The sequence below is a fragment of the Pygocentrus nattereri genome, chromosome 23 (assembly GCF_015220715.1).
Source record: "Pygocentrus nattereri isolate fPygNat1 chromosome 23, fPygNat1.pri, whole genome shotgun sequence".
Classification (NCBI taxonomy): Eukaryota; Metazoa; Chordata; class Actinopteri; order Characiformes; family Serrasalmidae; genus Pygocentrus; species Pygocentrus nattereri.
In genome coordinates this window covers 5343602-5362468 of record NC_051233.1, presented here as the reverse complement: position 1 = coordinate 5362468, position 18867 = coordinate 5343602, and the positions used below count along the sequence as shown (strand labels likewise).

General features: G+C 41.3%; 1 protein-coding gene across 2 annotated transcripts in view; it reads right to left on the bottom strand.

Moving 5' to 3' along the window:
• The window catches only part of znf618 (zinc finger protein 618), a 53925-nt gene that overhangs the window by 12704 nt on the left and 22354 nt on the right, over positions 1-18867 (bottom strand). For both annotated transcript variants that reach the window (XM_037533709.1, XM_037533710.1), the window contains exons 2-7: positions 15699-15975; positions 14444-14521; positions 12749-12796; positions 11094-11183; positions 7429-7503; positions 4003-4092 (exon numbers count right to left, since the gene is read on the bottom strand). In XM_037533709.1, the coding sequence (XP_037389606.1) occupies positions 4003-4092; positions 7429-7503; positions 11094-11183; positions 12749-12796; positions 14444-14521; positions 15699-15942 (625 nt within the window). In that variant the 5' untranslated portion in view covers positions 15943-15975. The remainder of the gene's footprint in view (positions 1-4002; positions 4093-7428; positions 7504-11093; positions 11184-12748; positions 12797-14443; positions 14522-15698; positions 15976-18867) is intronic.

Here is an 18867-nt window from a genome sequence, read left to right as displayed (position 1 = left end):
AAACAATTCGGCTGAAAGCAGCGCGAACTGAAAAATGTGATAAATGTATCACAAAGGTGGCAAATTGTAGCAGGCTAAACCTGATTTTTGGGAAATTGATGCACAATTATTTTTATTTTTTTTTATGTTGTTTGAACCAGAAAAGCTTATTGAATGAATGAAAAAATAAATAAATACAACCTCATTTGCAAAAAAGTTATGGTGCTGTGCAGAATGTAAATAAAAACAGAATTCAATGATCTGCAAATTATGTGAAAGGAAAATATCCAATGTTGAAACGGAGAAATTTGTTTTTTGAAAAACAACATTTTGAATTTGATGCCAACAACATGTTCCAAGAAAGCTGGAACGGGGGCTTGTTTAACAGCAGTGTTTCAGAGCTGAGGAGACACTGCTGGAGTTTTAAAAGTTTTCCAGTTCTTGTTTGATATAGTATTTCAACTGTTAAACAGTTCGGAGTCTCTTTTGTGTTATTTTTCATTTCATAAATGTGCCAAATGTTCTCAGTGGCGTCAGGTCTGGACCGCAGGCAGGTCAGTTTAGCACCCAGACTCTATTAATATGAAGCAATGCTGCTGTTCTGTATTACATGCAGAATGTGGTTTGACATTGTATTATATATATATATATATATATTGCAATATAAAATATAAAATATATTACTGTGCACTGATAACAAGCGGAGTGATCTTTTGCCCGAAGGACACAGCGTCCAAGATTTCCAAAAAGGATTTTAAATGGTGATTTGTCTGACCACAGGACACGTTTCCACTTCCCCTCAGTCCATTTTAAATAAGCTTGGGCCCAGAGAAGGTGGCAGCATTTCTGGATCCTGTTTCTATTTGTTTTTTTCTCTGTGTTTGAGTTTTAACTTGAATTTATGGATGCAGAGATTAACAGACAGTGGTTCTCAAGTGTTTGAGCCCATGCAGTGATTTCCACTCCATGTCTATTTTAAATGCATCTAGGACCACATATGAAAGTGGCTCAGGTCAGATTTGAAAAGACCAGATTTGCACATTGTCCACACATTTGGGCCATTTTAACCTGGTAATGTGAACGCAGTTTAAGACTGAACTTTAGAAGTGTGGAAAAATAGCCCTGCCTTTCTTTGAAAAATCGAACGCAGGTCCCTTTAGCCACGGGCGCAAAAGGGAAACACTCCAAATACAGAAAACAACCGATCTTAGTTGTTGGGGCCTCTGTGTAATTGTCTGTGTTTTTCCTGACACTGAAAATGAATAGCTTGTGCTTAATGGCTGTTTTGAGTGGAAATTCAATAAATGAAGTGCGGACTGACTTTTGCACAGTAATGTACGTTTCAGTGCACTCAACATTGGCCTCAGATCGACTAGCAAGGTTTTCAAAACATATTTTCAACGCATGTGTTATAACACAAACGCATATGATAGTCCACAAAAGCTTTCTGCCTAGGGGACAATATCCAAACATCCGTCATTCGCATACTGTGCCTCTCTTCACTCAGCTGTAGCCAGTGTACTGGATTCCAGTTACTACTTTAAATATACATCTGTAATTCAAAGCTAATCGGAATTAGAGTCCTTCAGTAACAATGCAATCTCTCTGACCCACTTCCATGAACGCTCTGTACTTTAAATAGCTCTCCATGTCAGACTCCCTGGCTAAAGTCTTTCGCTGAAGGAGTAGGAGATAAATGAGGGAGAGACAGAAGAGGAGACCAAAAAGGAGGGAATATACATTTGGGACTGAGTTTATGAAAGCCATGTTTAAAGGGGAATGCCACTCATTTCTGAATTTCAGCAAAATGAATTGGTTAAGATGTAAGCAAAATCATTCGGGGTGGTTTGGTGTGAAAGAGGAACTTGTTGAGTCTGAATTGTTCACAGTGGTGGTGATGGGAACCAGACATCTGAAGAGTTTACTGAACTCAAAGCTCACAGAAAGTTATCAAACGAAATGGCTGAGATTTATGCCGGTTTTGAGTGGCGCTTGTGGCTTGAACAGGTTTTTTTTAAGCCATTCATGTTGGAAAAGTACATAACAGAGAACTGCAGCTTAGATTACTTATAAAAACCGACTCCTGTAGATTCACTGCTCATTACAGAAAGTGAACCTGAAGTGGGAAGCCACTGCTACGAAGTCTCAGGTGGTTGCTCAGAGGTTACTTGGACATTGCTTTGTTATGCCAGGTGGTTGCTAAGGAGTTGCTAGGGCATTGCTATGGTATGGTATCCCAGGTGGTTGTTCACGTGTTACTTGGACATTGCTTAGTTATCCCAGGTGGGTGCCAAGTGGGTTGCTAGGGCATTGCTATGGTATCCCAGGTGGGTGCTAAGTGGGTTGCTAGGGCACTGCTACGGTGTCCCAGATGGTTGCTAAGAAGTTGCTAGGGCACAGCTATGGTATCCCAGATAGTTGCTAAGGAGCTGCTAGGGATAACAAAACAGTGCCCAGACAGGTGCTAAGTAGGTTGCTAGGACATTGCTATGGTCTCCCATGTGGTTGATAAGGTGTTGCTAGAGCATCGCTTTGTTATTCCAGATGGGTGCTAAGTAGGTTGCTAGGGCAGTGCTATGGTATCCCTGGTGGTTGCTCAGGTGTTATTTGGACATTGCTGTGTTATCCCAGGTTATCCAAAGGCGTTGCTGAGCATTGCTATGGCATCCAAGGTAGTTGCTAAGGTATTACAATGGTATCAAAAGTGGTCGCTAAGATGTTGCTAGGGCATTAATATGTTATCCCAGGTAGTTGTTAAGGTGTTGGTACGTTGCTGTTGTGGTATCCCAACTGTCGACTGCCCACCGCTCCGGGCAAGTGTCCTCACTGCCCCCTAGTGTGTGTTTCACTTCACAGATGGGTTAAATGCGGAGGTGGAATTTCATCGTTTGTGGGATTAAAAAAAAGTATCACAACTTAGTTCTATTTGAATTTTCTCAAAAGGTCTGCAACTCCTTTCATTTCAAAATAGAAACACTGTATGAAAAATGTACATACAAAGCATATTTCTGCACAGTTAAGTGATACTTTTTTGATCCCACAAACGGGGAAATTCCACCTCCGCATTTAACCCATCCGTGAAGTGAGACACCACATACACACTAGTGAACACACACACTAGGGGGCAGTGAGCACACTTGCCCGGAGCGGTGGGCAGCCCTATCCACGGCACCCGGGGAGCAGTTGGGGGTTAGGTGTCTTGCTCAAGGACACCTCAGTCATGGACTGTCGGCCCTGGGGATCGAACCGGCAACCTTCCGGTCACAGGGCCAGCTCCCTAACCTCCAGCCCACGACTGCCCCCTCCACGGCTTTACAATCCAGATTTTCTCACATCAAACCACTCTGAATGACTTTGTTTACATCTCAATGACCGATTCATGCAGATTCATTCCGCTTCCAGTGCCCTAGAGACTGGAGAAAGGGGTAAAGCAGAGATTTTAGACATAGATTCAGCCAAGTCATGGACTAAACCGCAGTGTCAAAGGCCACTACTGGACAGTATACTAGTCCAGGGTTTTTATGTGGGTCTGTGTTGGCCCTGAGGGTTAACCCTTAGGTATCCGTTTAGTATTAGTGGTCAAACTCAAAACTGTCAATACAGAATTTAGATATAAACACAATTCATTATATATATATATATATATACTTATTATTTATTTTTTAATTAAATTAGTTATATACAAGTAATTAAATCATGTAACTAATTACATTGAAACAGTACAATAACAACTCTCGACTTAGAGTTAAGGAACATGTTTGTGGTAGGACAGTAACTGAAGAGAACATTCCTAAATACCAAAACAAATTTCCAGGTAAACGCTCCAAAATCCAGATTTAGATCTTATGAAGGCTTGCAAGGCATTATGGAGAATTTACCAAGAACATCTAAAACTTACAAACAATATTTTGTGTTTCGTTTGGCAACTCCGTTAAGAGGTGCCACGCTCCGTCTATTGTGTTCCGCTCAATCCAGACTTAGCAGGGAAATCTACACTTGTAATGAAAGGAGGGAAAGCCTTACTCATTGGAGTGTGCAGCGCCACATGCTCCTGATAGGGGTTGAAATATTTGTATTGTTTTCCACAGAATTCACACGTGTAGCTCCCCGTTTCTGCAGAAGACAGCGACACACACTTTAAGCATTTCCACCATTTCAACCAGAACACTGTAAATGCTCTGCTGCATCAGTGACAGCGATGCCCACAGATGACAACAGTGAACGTCATTTACAAACACCTGCAACACTGAAGGCTGCAAATAAGCCTTAACTAAGTCCTAGAACGGCAGATTTATTAAAAGAGGCGCTAATTACTGACAGTCTGCAGACGCCGTGCTGCTGGGGGTGGCCGATTTAGCGGGTATCTGCTAAGAACCTTCTTGGAAATGAACACAGGCCCAAATTCATTATTAACATATGACCAATGGCTCACAAAGTCCTGTTCTGCTCACGTCCTTTTGGTATTAAAGCCTGATTTAGGCAAAAAATTTCACTCATAATTGCTTTTATTTCCTCTATTTCTGGCAGCAGTGTGTCCATATCATCACGTTACATAAAAAAAAATGGACTTTTCATCTCAAGATAATGATTTACTACTTAGTGTGTTAAAATAATGACTCACTTTATAATTTTCACTGAATGTTATTACTACTTGAGCCAGTATAAGTGATTTAGAAATTACAATTACAGCATTTGGCAGACGCTTTTGTCCAGAGCGACTTAGTTTGATCACTTTTAGGGAGGTAGGCGAAGGCGGTGTTAGGAGTCTTGCCCAAGGACTCTTATTGGTATAGTGTAGGGTGCTTAGCCAGGCGGGGGGATTGAACCCCAGTGTACAGTGTAGAAGGCAGAGGTGTTACCCACTACACTAACCAACCACCAAATTAAATCAATATTTTGTGAAGATATTTTTTTGACATTCCAAGCTAAAACATGGAGTCTTTGTATCGTATTAATTTAAAATTAGGCCAATATTTCAGTTCCATGTGTTGAATATATTAAACCAACAGTTTTCGTTTATGATGCTACAAAATGTCAGTATATCTGCCACTGACTTTTATTGTGCGCATCTTTTCCAAATCTTAGACTCTGCAGATGAGTGCCTGTGTTCTGATGGACCACGTCTGCCTTGACAGATCAAATGTTAAAATACTGAAGGCCAAACAACGAAAGGGCACATGCATGCGTTCCCTTGGAGATCCTCTTACATGTGTGTGCTTTCACCCCTTATTCATTTTTACCTTTTCGCAGTCTCTCTTTATCCTTTAGAATTAAACAGTCTGCTTCGGTTTCGGAGCCTTTATATCTGATAAATCGCTGTCGGAGATGTGAGGTTTTCTTCCATTTTTGTCGTTTTTAGGTTTTTACATAACTAGAAAATGCCTGTTGCTCCTCTGGTTCCATTGACTTACATTAGAGAAGTGTGTGTTATCATTTTGGAGACACCAGGATTTCTTCTGACAAAGCTCTGTTCTGACTGGCTGCCCTGCATTACACCCTGCTCAAAAAGCAGTCTTGGCTGAAACACTCCTTGGCTGCGTCCAGAAACTTATGCTACCGCTCCTCTTCCTCCTGCCTTCCAACTGCTCCTCTCCAAACACGGGGGAATCGAGGAGAAGAGAGGAGCAGGAGGAATGGAGAGAACAATCAGGAACTGGGGAAACGGGACAGCTGACTCCTTTCAACATTATGAAATTTGACGTCGACCACTGATGAAATGAGCTTATCGCAATGTTCGCTTGAAAGCACAGGCTAAGCTGCTGCACAGACTCGCCTGTTCACGTTTACGTGGTCTTCTACCTTCATGTCTCAACAAAATACACAACACAGATATTTACATAAACCTGGAGAGAACAGCTGGATTGCTCCGTGTTCGTGAATCTTCTCTGGACATGTCAGCAGTTGTGTCACTATTCCAGTGTTTCGGTCTCTGATTTTTCTGTTGCAACTGCCATATTAGGGACCAAATTTCCGGCTTCGCTGCTCCGCATGAATGTAACTAGAGGTGAAAGGTGGCAAAAACGACTCTCCTTACTTTGGGGGGGGGGGCCGCGGCGGGGCGGTACCTTGACAAAGCTGATAAAACAGTCTGAGATCCTTATACAGTTTCCCCTGAACTCCTGGTCCCACTTAAACTGGAGGAAAGATACCAAGTTTTTAGTTCTCTGACATTTATATTTATCTCACTCAGCCCCTCCTCCTAATCCTAGACCCTCTCAGAGCATTTAAAAGCACAGAAGCCCACCGGCTCTTCATGTCAGGGTGGGTAAAGGATCCCCTGGTGCTGCATAAAGAGGAGATGAACTCTGATCATAGGAGGGAAACGACATCAGCTCATTAACACAGATGTGATCAGTGCTGGCCTTCAGAGAACTTCAGCTGATGTTATCAGCCGAGAGATGAACGGTCGGCCCCCTAACGGAGCTGCAGACCCCCGGTATAACTTTACTCTGTTTCTGGAGATTTAAATGAGGTTTAAATGGAGAAACATAAGCGTTAAATATCAGACTGAATGTTGTGGCTCAGAAAACGACGTCGTGTCTCGACAGACGTGATTCTGTAAGTTTGCTGGTGCAGTTAGTTCAGAGTTCAGCTCCAGTCCTGAAACCCCTGAACTGCATAACTGGGTCTCCTGGTTAAAATTCCTGATATTATCAGCTGATTAATCCCTTCTTGAGCTGAACGAGGTGTGAACAGCAGAGAGAAACCGTGAACTACACAGTGCAGCGGCTCCAAACCTGGAGTGAAAACGCAAAGTTCTGGTCATCCTCGGCTTCTGTAGCTTCTTGCATGCAAATCATTCACAAAGCATATTGCACTAGCAGAGTCACTCAAAGCGGCGGCGGCTTTAGTGTGACGTCACATGAAGCGCGAGAATAAAATCTGTAAACCACTTCCTGGGTAGCATACATTGGTGCATCCTCTGTTCAAAGTGGCTCCTCCAACACTACCACAAAATCGGTTTCCGGGACACGGAGGAAAGGAAGAGGCATCGGAAAGGACAAGCAGTAACTTTCAGGGTTTCTGGACGCAGCCCTTATAACCTCAATGTGGAAGGCGGAGCTAAACCGCTGTAGGCTGAACAGCTGGATGTATGTAAATGCATTGGTTTTAATGACATCATTAAAACAGTCAATTCAGATTCAGTTCAGCTTGGTTTCCATGTATGGACTGTATGGAGTGAACAATACATACCAAAACTTCAATGATGCTTAAACATGAAAAGATACGATTTCTGTGATATGGGCCATTTAATCACCACCACATCAAGGATTCACCAATGTGTTTAATGTATTTACAACATATTACATTAGTTACAATATATTACAATTACATTATTACAAATATAGTACATGTATCAAACAATATGCAGCAGTATAATCACAATGTATGTTGCGCTGACCTTCTACACATCTTATAATCAGCATTATCTCCCACGTTTTTACTTACTTGGTCCTATTTTCTGAAGCGGCTCGATCTCCTCCTTCACGGGTTCCTCCACAGGAATCACATGATCATAAGGATCTAGAGAGAAGAAGAGAGAAAGCGAAGGAACGGGTGATGAATGGAGATCAGATGTCAACTCCCAACTGCTCCCCCGGGACCGTGGATGGGGCTGCCCACTGCTCCGGGCAAGTGTGCTCACTGCCCCCTTGCGTGTGTTTCGTTGCACGGATGGGTTAAAGGCATAGGTCCAATTCCTTCCTAATTCTTGAAAAGTCACCAAAATGGAAATACTTCAGTAAATTACAGAAACACAAAGAAACTAAAGTACAGTAACCAATTACATTACTTAGTTACTGTCCACCACTGAAGGGGGGTGGGGGAGGGGGGGGGGTTGGTGGGTTAATACATAAATAAATAAATAAATAAATAAATTTCAATTCTGACCTGTTGCCAGGTCACTACTCAAATTTATGCAAACCTGTGACCTTGACCGTGTTAAGGCCTTTGAAGAAAAAGGGATTTTTTTTAAAGTCTTATCTGTAAACAGACGACGTTCAGATGGACTTGATCTGCTCATCAGAGGCTTCTGCATGCATTACCTTCAAAGCAAAATCATAACGCACAGCCAAATTCCGAGAACTTCTAAAATTGGACCTTTTTGTACTGCTAATATGATGATTTGCAATGAATAAAGTTTGAATTCAATTAGAAATGAATGCAAAACAAAATGCTCTCTTAGACTTCTGGACCAGACCACTTGACACTCTCTGTCTATGCTAGAATGTCATTGAGTGCAATTCCACCCTCAACGAACTGGGTCTGTTGTTAGATCAAAAATAAATAAATAAATAAACAAAATAAAATAAATAAAATAAAAACCTGGCACACAAAGTCTCATCTAACCAGATAACTTTTTCTTTCTGTTCCTAGTTCCAGCAAATTATCCAGCAAAAGTCAGGAGGGTTTTGGTCAAACACGGTGTGGACCACTAAAGTACACAGGCTCTTCCTCCACTCCGGGCAAAGAAGAGTTTTATTATCTATATTAACTATATTAAGGAACACTGACGTAAGATCCAGTCCTGTATCCATAACGACTAAGTGAGAACGGAATAAACAAAGACACAAAACATTCAGAAATACTTCAACAGTGTTGTGAAATTTGGCCATTAAAGAGCTTTTCTTTCTAAACAGGTTTTGCTCTTGTGGGCTTACAAGATACACACAGAACAATCTAGCATTGTATTAAGACCACCTCCTTGTTTCTGCGCTCATTGTCCATCTTATCAGCTCCACTTACTGTATAGCTGGTCTTTGTAGTTCTACAGTTACAGACTGTAGTCCATCTGTTTCTCTGATACTCTGTTACCCTGTTCTTCAGTGGTCAGAACCCCCATGGACCCTCACAGAGCAGGTACTATATGGCACGGTGGATCAGACACAGCAGTGCTGCTGAAGCTTCTAAACACTGTCCACTCACTGTCCACTCTATTAGACACTCCTACCTTGTCGGTCCACCTTGTAGATGTAAAGTCAGAGACGACAGCTCATCTGCTGCTGCACAGTTTGTGTTGGTCATCCTCTAGTCCTTCATCAGTGGTCACAGGACGCTGTTGGCTGGATCTTTTTGCTTGGTGGACTGTTCTCAGTCCAGCAGTGACACTGAGGTGTTTAAAAACTCCAGCAGCACTGCTGTGTCTGATCCACTCAGACCAGCACAACACTAACACACCACCACCATATCAGTGTTACTGCAGTGCTGAGAATGACCCACCACCCAAATAGTACCTGCTCTGTGAGGGTCCATGGGGGTCCTGACCACTGAAGAACAGGGTAACAGAGTATCAGAGAAACAGATGGACTACAGTCTGTAACTGTAGAACTACAAAGTGATGGCTAATGTTACTGCAAAGAAAACTAAACATCACGTCTGGATTTATTAGCCTCTCACAAGTCCGTTTCTCCATCCCACTGGCTGCGTGCCATATTTGCGTAAAGCATGCTGGGTATTATAGGTGAGAACATTCATGGGTTGGGATTCTGTCAAACTGATGAGGCTTAAGGATCCAATGCTGCTCCAGAGTTCTGCACAACATGAGTAACGTTAAATGCTAGTTTCAGGCAGGAATGCCCCTGTAAAGCTTCAAGGGTAACCAGCTCAAGACGATCCAACATTGCAATTATTCATATACTGAGGACTCGGTCTCCTCTTTATGGCTTCGACTCCTACTGCACTGCACGCACTACTGTAATGATGAGACATTTTCTGTTGTAGCTCAGTATAGATGGTTCAGTACAGATGCACAAAAGTGCAATAAGACACAGTCTATTAAAATAGTTCAAAGTCTGGACACAGCCAGCCGTAGGATGGAGTACTTTTCACACAACACAAGTTTGAAATAACAGTGCTGTGAAAAGTAAATAAATAAATAAAAATAATTTCCAGTAATTTTTCAGGGTCAGGAAATAATGAGACTAACAGAAAATTAAGCAACAATTTAATTACTGGACTTAAATTTAGACATTTTTCAGGATTTTCTGTGTGTCCACTCAGCACCTTCATCAGACGTTCTACTCCATTTAGGAGACTTGCTTTGAGTTTTTCAAAGAAAGCGGCGATGCTATTTTACCCCCACCTTCAAAGCTCAGTCTGAAGCTACGTTCACATTACAAGCCTCATCGCTCAAATCCGATCTGATGGTTCACTCGTTTAGGTAAGCAAATCGGTCATTAATGTGAACTGAGCCTAGTCGTCTTCTCACAGTGGAAGGATGGACAGAAACACCTGTGGATGTTTTCAGATCTGAAGCAGCTTGATGTTCTCCTCTCTCTCTCTCTCTCTCTCCAAGATGAAGCGCTGTTTATCTGACAGGGGCAGTGTTGGTGGTCTACCAGGTCTTGCACGTAAGGTGGCAGGAGCTCGGTTTTCTCTTGTCAATCATTTTCTGAACTTCAATTTTGGAAACTCCTGCAACCCCCCCACTTGTTTTCCTTTGACTTTCTCATTTCTGTATGCAAGTGGATTATCTCTAATCTTCTCAGAAACATCTAAAAATAACTTGTATTTAAAATGGTGTTTTGCCTGGAAATTAAACCAATGAAAGCTCTGATTTTGCACAGTACTGAATGTGGAACTGCACTGTGACGAAAAGTGTTAAGCCAAAACTTTCCCCCCATCTTAAGAGTCTTCAAAGTAGCCCCACTTGGCCTTGATGCAGCTTTACGCTCGTTCTCTCAAACAACTTCAAGTGAAGCCGCCCGAGATGCTTCTCCTTCGGGACTGAATAAGACGGAGCATTTGCTGGCTGGTAAAACTGCGTTTTGAAGTGGGGAGGAATGAGAACCGAAGCATGTCGCTGCTGTTGGAACGAAACCTCGTATCTCCAAAATTGTAACTTTACAGGAGAAGGAAAAAAAACATACTTTATGTACTTAATGTAAGTCAATGGAACCAGATCCACCCCCCCAGTCATTTTGGGCCGTTTATTTTGGTTCATACATCATGAAATTTATACACAATGTTAAGGACAACAGGTATTTTCAAATTAGTCAAACAATGAAAAACAAAGGTTTTGGACCAACAACAGCGATGTGCAGGATTTGGCCCAGCAGTCCGAGAGTTGATGCCATGTTATAGAGGAGATGAAGACATGTGAGCACATAACTCACCGTCCACGGCGTGCAGGTCTCTGTGTTCTTGGAAGCAGCTGTAGTACTTGTACTTTTTCCCACATATGTCACATGTGTAGCGGAAAGAGTCTGGATTCAAACAGAGACAGTACCGAGTGAGTTCACGCGGCTTCGAGCGGCAGCTGAAACCATCCTGAAAGCAGCAGAGTGGTGAAACTAAAGCTCGGGGTACTAAACTTTCAGATGTTTTTAACCCCCTTTTAACTGTAGAAACCGAATGCAACTTCAGCCCCGATGTTTTATTTTTAATCAGATTTTGAAATGAATTATATTAATAAAAATATCTAATGAGCCGCTTTCCATTCAGCCGGTGGAACTGCTGCTAGGAGGACTGCAAAGAGGGGTTCATCTAATTTATCCCAAAATAGACGTGCAGCATGCAGGATTAGCATAAAGCCAACACAGCAGCCAATCAGGATGCATGTTTCTGTCACGCTCGGAGGAAACGCATTGCAGACAAGACGCGGTACAGGAAAGAGAAGAGAAGCCTAAGCAAGGAAACGGCTGATAAAATGAGCATTTTAAAATAAACGTGGAATGAAAGAAATAATCATTATAAAATAATATAATATAAATGAAATAATAAAATAATAAAAATAAATAATAATATAAAGGATTCTAATCTATTTAAAACACATATTTGCAGTTTTTTTGATAAAATGATACCATTCCTTAAATTGAACAAAAAAAAAAGTAAGCTTATAATTATTAATAATTAAACATTATGAATAAATGTTATATCCATGCTATACTGATTCATTTTAAGCCTGAACAGTTTTTGAAATGCAGCACAGTATATGGCTTCATACATATTTTAACATGATGAACATAACTAAAAATATATATAAAAAGTAAAAAAAAATAAAAAAATAAATAAATAAATAAAATCTACATTTTGAAGACAATTTCATTTTTGATCAAATGAAAACGTCATTCTTTAACTTATCCTTTTATGCCTCCTTTTGTTTAGACAGGTTTAAAGGTGCTGAATGTTGAGAACTGAAGGCCCAGAAAAGATTCAACATCATCCAAAACGTAGATTTTTAATTCAATGTCTTTAAAATTCATATTTAGGTTTATTATACAAGGAGATTCACTTGAAAGAGGCCCCGAATATTCTGTAATAACTCTCGCTAGGGTGCAGCGATCTGAACGAAACAATGTGCAATGAGCTCCTCGGGATATGGATCTCCGAACAAGCCGGGATGCCCCTGCGTCGGAGCGATGAGGTAGGTGGCGGACAGTCGTCACGACGTTGAACGCCTCTAACGCTTGCCGATACGTTCAGGAACATAGAGCGGCGTGTTAAAACATGCCTGGCAGAAAACTCAGATCACTTCCAGCATCGCAGGTAATGCAATCGATTACACATTCGTCAAGGTACGTAGTGCATTTTTCTGGTTTAGACGGCTTCATCCTAACGGGAGTTACAGCAGAATATTTCCAGTGAATCTCCGTGTATTAGATTACTACACCATATAATCTGCATGCTATTTTCATCAAGGGTCAAAACGCTATTCAGGCTTAAAAATCAAGCATAAAATGATGCAAAATTATTGACATAATAAATTTTTCCTATTTTTGGCCCCATTGCCCAGGCCTACTTTAAATTAAACCTAAACAACAGTACTTACTGTTCAGAAGGTGGGGCGTCCCCTCTCCGGACGGCGTGCCCTCCGTCTCTGTGCGGGACAGAGAAAGTGGAATTAGCCTTAACTTCAGAGCGTGAAATATCAGATATATTAAAAAAAAAAAAAAAAAGAAAAAAAAAAAGGAAGCAGCAACAGACTGTGGCCTTCATTAATACAGAGACTGATGTGTACTGAATAAAGATGGAAGGATTTGAGGCAAAGGAACTGAGAGCCATCTGTTATTTCTGGCCAGACGTTTTGCATTAACAGTAAAACAAAAAATCAAACATAAAAGTTAAAGGGAAGTGATTCCAGATACGGACATGCATGCTCAAGTCATGAGAAGACACTTTGAGGAGGGTTTATCTTTGTGTCATCTGTCCATAAAACTTAGTTTCAGAACTTTTCTGGTTCATCTGTGCAACTTGCGTCCGTCGTATCTCTGCCTTTCTGCTCTTTCTGAAGTCTTTATTCTGTACTAGAGGTTCTGTTTTCTGTAAACGGCAGACAGGCTCTGCATGCTGGACGCTGTTGGGGATTTTAATTACAGCAAGTTTTCTCTGGTCATTTTTCTATTATTACTTTAAATTCTTTTCCTTAGTTGACCATAATGTTACTGGTATTCACCGCTCGGGCACAACATCATGACCACCTCCTCGTTTCTACGCTCACTGTCCACTTTATCAGCTCCACTTACTGTATAGCTGCACTTTGTAGTTCTACAGTTCCAGACTGTAGTCCATCTGTTTCTCTGATACTCTGTTACCCTGTTCTTCAGTGGGCAGGACCCCCATGGACCCTCAGAGCAGGTACTATTTGGGTGGTGGATCATTCTCAGCACTGCAGTAACTCTGACACGGCAGTGGTGTGTTAGTGTGTGTTGTGCTGGTACGAACAGATCAGACACAGCAGTGCTGCTGGAGTTTTTAAACACCTCAGTGTCGCCGCTGGACTGAGAACAGTCCACCAAGCAAAACTATCCAGCCAACAGCGTCCTGTGACCACTGATGAAGGACTAGAGGATGACCAACACAAACCGTGCAGCAGCAGATGAGCTGTCGTCTCTGACTTTACATCTACAAGATGGACTGACCAGGTAGGAGCATCTAATAGAGTGGACAGTGAGTGGACACAGTGTTTAAAAACTCCAGCAGCACTGCTGTGTCTGATCCACTCAGACCAGCACAACACACACTAACACACCACCACCATAGTACCTGCTCTGTGAGGGTCCATGGGGGTCCTGACCACTGAAGAACAGGGTAACAGAGTATCAGAGAAACAGATGGACTACAGTCTGTAACTGTAGAACTACAAAGTGCAGCTATACAGTAAGTGGAGCTGATAAAGTGGACAGTGAGCGTAGAAACAAGGAGGTGGTCATGATGTTACGCCTGATCGGTGTAAATCATTTTTCCACTCTTTTCAATTATTTTGAACTTCTCTGCTGTGGTTCTGACTGATCTTTATAAACTGCCCGAGTCATACACACAACAGCAATAACACCACTGACTCTGTAGCCTCAAAAACAATGGTGGTAAAGGCGAACCTGACGAAGCTTACTCGAAAATAATCCCGAAACAGCACTGTAGGTTTTTTTTTGCTTTTTTAGGGAAGCAGCCCCTGAGGGGATGGTGCGTTAGAAAATGAGCTGCTTCTTGGAACAGTGCTTTATGTGGAAGTTCACTCTGACTGTACCTCTGTGGGCGCGGACGTGAGTCTGAAAGCAGTTGTAATACTTGTACTTCTTTCCACATATTCCGCAGATGTAGGAGCCTGTGTAGAAAAACAGAACAGCCTTCTGAAAAAAACAGCAACACCGCACTGTAAAGAGCCGATACATGCCTGCTATCTGAACATGTGGCTACTGGAAGTCATTCACAAAAGGCTTGTACAGGGAAAAATAAGAAATTGGAAGAAACCCTCATATCACAGCATTCTCTAAAATGCCTGTTGCTCTTTACATTGTGTGTAAATTTCGTGAAGAATGGACTAAGAGGAACGCCACAAAATGACTTACATTAAAAGTAAAGTGTGTTTTTTCCTTCTCCATTTTGGAGAACAGCAAATTACTTATTCAATAAAAACAAAACAACAGACAAAACAAAAACAGACAGAGATTCAGAGTCTCAAGCTGGTTTATTACAGTTTTGAAAAAGGTTCATTTTTAATATTACTTAGTTTCTCATTTTGGTTTAATTTCAGTCTTGTTTTTACTTTTTTGTTGATTTTTAGTTTTGGATTTAGATTGTTTTAGTTTTCATTTTTAATAATATTAAAAGTGCTCATAAACTTACTAAAATGATTACATGTGCTGTGAAATTCACACATGCTCAACAACAAAGTGGGGGCGTTATTCAAGGCAACGAATTCCATTATTATCTTTAGTCATTTGTACTCTGGCACCCTTTTTTGCGATTTCATTTAAAACACTAAGGCTACACATGGCGCTCGACATGTTCGCAGAAACTTTCCTTTCTGCTTCTGTTGTTTTGCTGCATTTTACATATCAAGTGACTTTTCTCACTCTCAGTCTGGACAGACTGCATAGTCAAATCTATAAAGCAGCAGTGGCTACTGTTACAACAAACCTGCATCATCATGAGGAGCTCTCATTCATATATATATATATATATATATATATATATATATATATATTTTTTTTTTTTTTTTTCCCCCTAACAGCCTTTCAGTTTATATTTTTATAATCATACACATCAATTGATGTTTTAACAATTTTATTTACATTTTATATTCATTTTGGTCAGAGACACAATTTTAATAACGATTCATCACTTCATCGTCGTGATATCAACTTTTTTGAACATTGTATTTTTTCGTCCATATTGCGTAGCCCTTCTGACTGTCGATAGTCCCTCAGTGAAGAAGTATAACAGTTTAAAAATACGGTGATTCAAAAACACCTGTGCTTAGTTGCTCAGAGGACCCTCACCTTGTGCTTGGGAGTTGCGAGACCCGCCGATGACCACACAGATTTCGGCTGGCAAGTTGGCCTCGGTGGCTTTGCCGTTGCTGGGTGGGCTGCTGGCCGCGGGACGAGGTTCCGCCTTCACTGAAGTGGCAGTGGCCTTTGGGGAGGTGGTGGGGGCCGTCTGAGAGGGGGTCGTCTCCGTAGGGACAGCGGCCCCGTCCCCCTGATCCCGGCTGGGGGTCGGGACCTCCTGATTGCTGCTCATCGCTCTGCTTCAGTTCAGCCACGACTACACAGGCTGCACACAGACACAAACAGACCAATGCAAAAACTGATAGACTTGCTATGAGACCTAAAAACCAGATAAACAAATGCATGAGCTCCACAGGGCTGTACTATATATGGCTTGTTACTCATCACTGGCCTTTTCAATACTAATACTGCAGAACACTACAATATGCAAATGAGTTTACAGAGTGACCACCCTGACTGATAATGCCCTAAAATGAAAATTATTATCCAAACCACAAGTCTGGACACATGGGCAAATAAAATGAAACCAAAAGCTAAAAAAATGACAATTAAAAGGTTCTCAAAAAAAATATACCTACTAAAATGACTTAAGTATGTAAGCCAGTGGTCTTTAATTAACATTCAATAAGGTCCAGAACATCATAATATCTAACTTGCATCATGACTCAGTGCCATATACTGTTTACTTTAGTAGCATAAAAGGAACATCAACATCTTATACAGTCAACGACTGAATATCAGATCAAATAAAGTCCAATTAGTGATATTTCAGCAACATTTACTGTCAGTTTTCTCTTTTTAGAGCACGACATGTGGAATAACTTCCCTCTGACTCACTTTCTTCTCTGACTGCTGTTTCTCTCCTGTGTGGCGTCACTCACTCAAGTCTCAGTGCTTATCGTAATGCACAGATCTGATTGGCTGAGTAGCGTCACGTGTGACCTGTACAATGCACGTGATTGGTCTGAGAGTCTCTCCTGGGCCACTAAAGTCTAGAAAAGTTACACCGATTAAAACAGGACCACCCTATCAAAACGAAATAACTCCACAGTTTCAGTTATTGGTCTAGGAAAGCATAGGACATTGTCTGGGTCCGGACTCGGACTGCGGTCCGGCTATTAGTGACCTATGATATAGGCTATAGCATGTGTCGCGAAACCAACCGCCCTCAACAGAAAACGGTTGATGATTCAAGGCAATGATTTCCACTATTTTTAGCTACTCTTTGCGCTGTCGTTTATGAATCTTCAAGACTTTCCTTTCTGCTTTGATTGTTTTGCTCTATTTACTTATCGATTTGTTTGATGTTGGAATAAACTGATATTACGAATCTCCACGTTTCTCACAGAAACTGCAGAGGCTGCACAAGGCCGACATTTTCACTGTTGGATCGGTCGCTGCTCGGACTGTTTGAACCGTGTTTTGAATCACTTCTTTTCATTTTTCTCTTCCGGATGAAAACAGAGATGTTTTTTTAGCGCATCCCTAATCCGGACAACATGACCAAGCCAAGTTCTTGTGGGTGACTTGGCATCAAGACATTATCATTCCAAAAACACTGCAAGGCACATCGTAACCCCAACAGGTAACGTAATCCCAACATGACGTTTCACCCTTATGATGCAGCTTTAGTGCATTTCTCAATATATAATGTAACAAAAATATAAATGTAACTACTTTAATAAAATTGCATGATTACATTTCACTAGTCCAGCAAAAAGCCAGGCCTGTTCTGCCACAGCTACACAAGGCAATCACTGGCAAACACAAGAGTCTCTATCGACACGCTGGCCGCAATAACTGGAGACCGGAAAATAAATAAATAAATAAAACATTTAATACACTGGAAAAAGATGAAGGCGGGCTCTCCGAGCTGCACACTCAAAGAGCAAGGCAACTGTGCCAAGAGCAAATGACGAGAATCAGCAAGTATATTGTACCTTCTCTATGGCGGCATTCAGACACGCACTGAAGTCGACACCCAGGGCTACTGAACCAGCACAATGACACAACATAAAACAAATACAAAGCACTTTACAGTTACAGTTACAATGTTTGGCATGCGCTCTTCTCCAGAGCGACTTACAGAAAGTGCTTTGCTATCTATTTGGAAAACCTGTCTATATCGTCCAAGTTGCATCAAAACCTTGTAACCTCTATTTATTTCTTTATTTCTTCTTTTCTTTATTTATTTCCTTATTCACTCCCTTTGAAACACTGGCTGCCTTTCAGATACGGTGCATCGAAGTCCTCGTCCTTTTACCATTTTGGAGATGCAAGGCTTTCTTGGTCTTTTCAGAGACGATATGCTACTGCAAAAAGGGCAGAGTCTAGCGCTGCGTTCACATTACCAGGATAAAGTGACACATCCGATTTTTTGTCCTAAAGTGATTCAGATCTGATGTTTTCAGGGCCGTGTGGACGCAAATCTGATCTGAGCCACTTTCGTACGTGTTCCTAAATCAGATATTATCCGATTTGTGGCCATGTGACCTTACTGTGGCGCTCAGATCAAATTCACATGCATTCAGCACCCCAGGTGACACTTGGAACAAGGGGTAGGCGTAAAAATAAGAAAAGGGATTGGGCCCAACTTTCTAACCTGACGTCACATTTTTTGAATATTTTGGTAAAATCTATGTTCCGTGTCACAAATAAAACACTCAGCTTGGCTAGACGGCATTTACTTCGACTATATTTATTAGATGCTTAAGGATATCAATTTCTATAGCATATATCTAGTATTTACTGTTCTATAATTAATAATAAAAACCATGTTTAATAACTTAAGGAAATGACTGGTGTCAGTCAGTCAATGAACCCAATACTGTTTAAGCGCAAAAGGAGGAATGACTGATGTAGTTTTCATTTATTTAATAACCGAGTTATTGACAGAACACTGACCGTAATTTTCTAATTCAATCAGCATCTTAATGATTCGATTGACTGATTATGGAAATCACAGGTAGCTGGTAGGCTGAGCTACAAGAGAGAAAATGTTGAGTATCTCGGAGTAACAGAGATGCAGTAGCTACATGGGATTCTTCTTTAACCCTCTGACCCAGAGACCGCAATTTGCGGGCAACATGGTGGGTCACTTCTAGCCTTCAGCACTTCAGAGCAATTTAAGATACAAACATGATGCACATATCAGGAC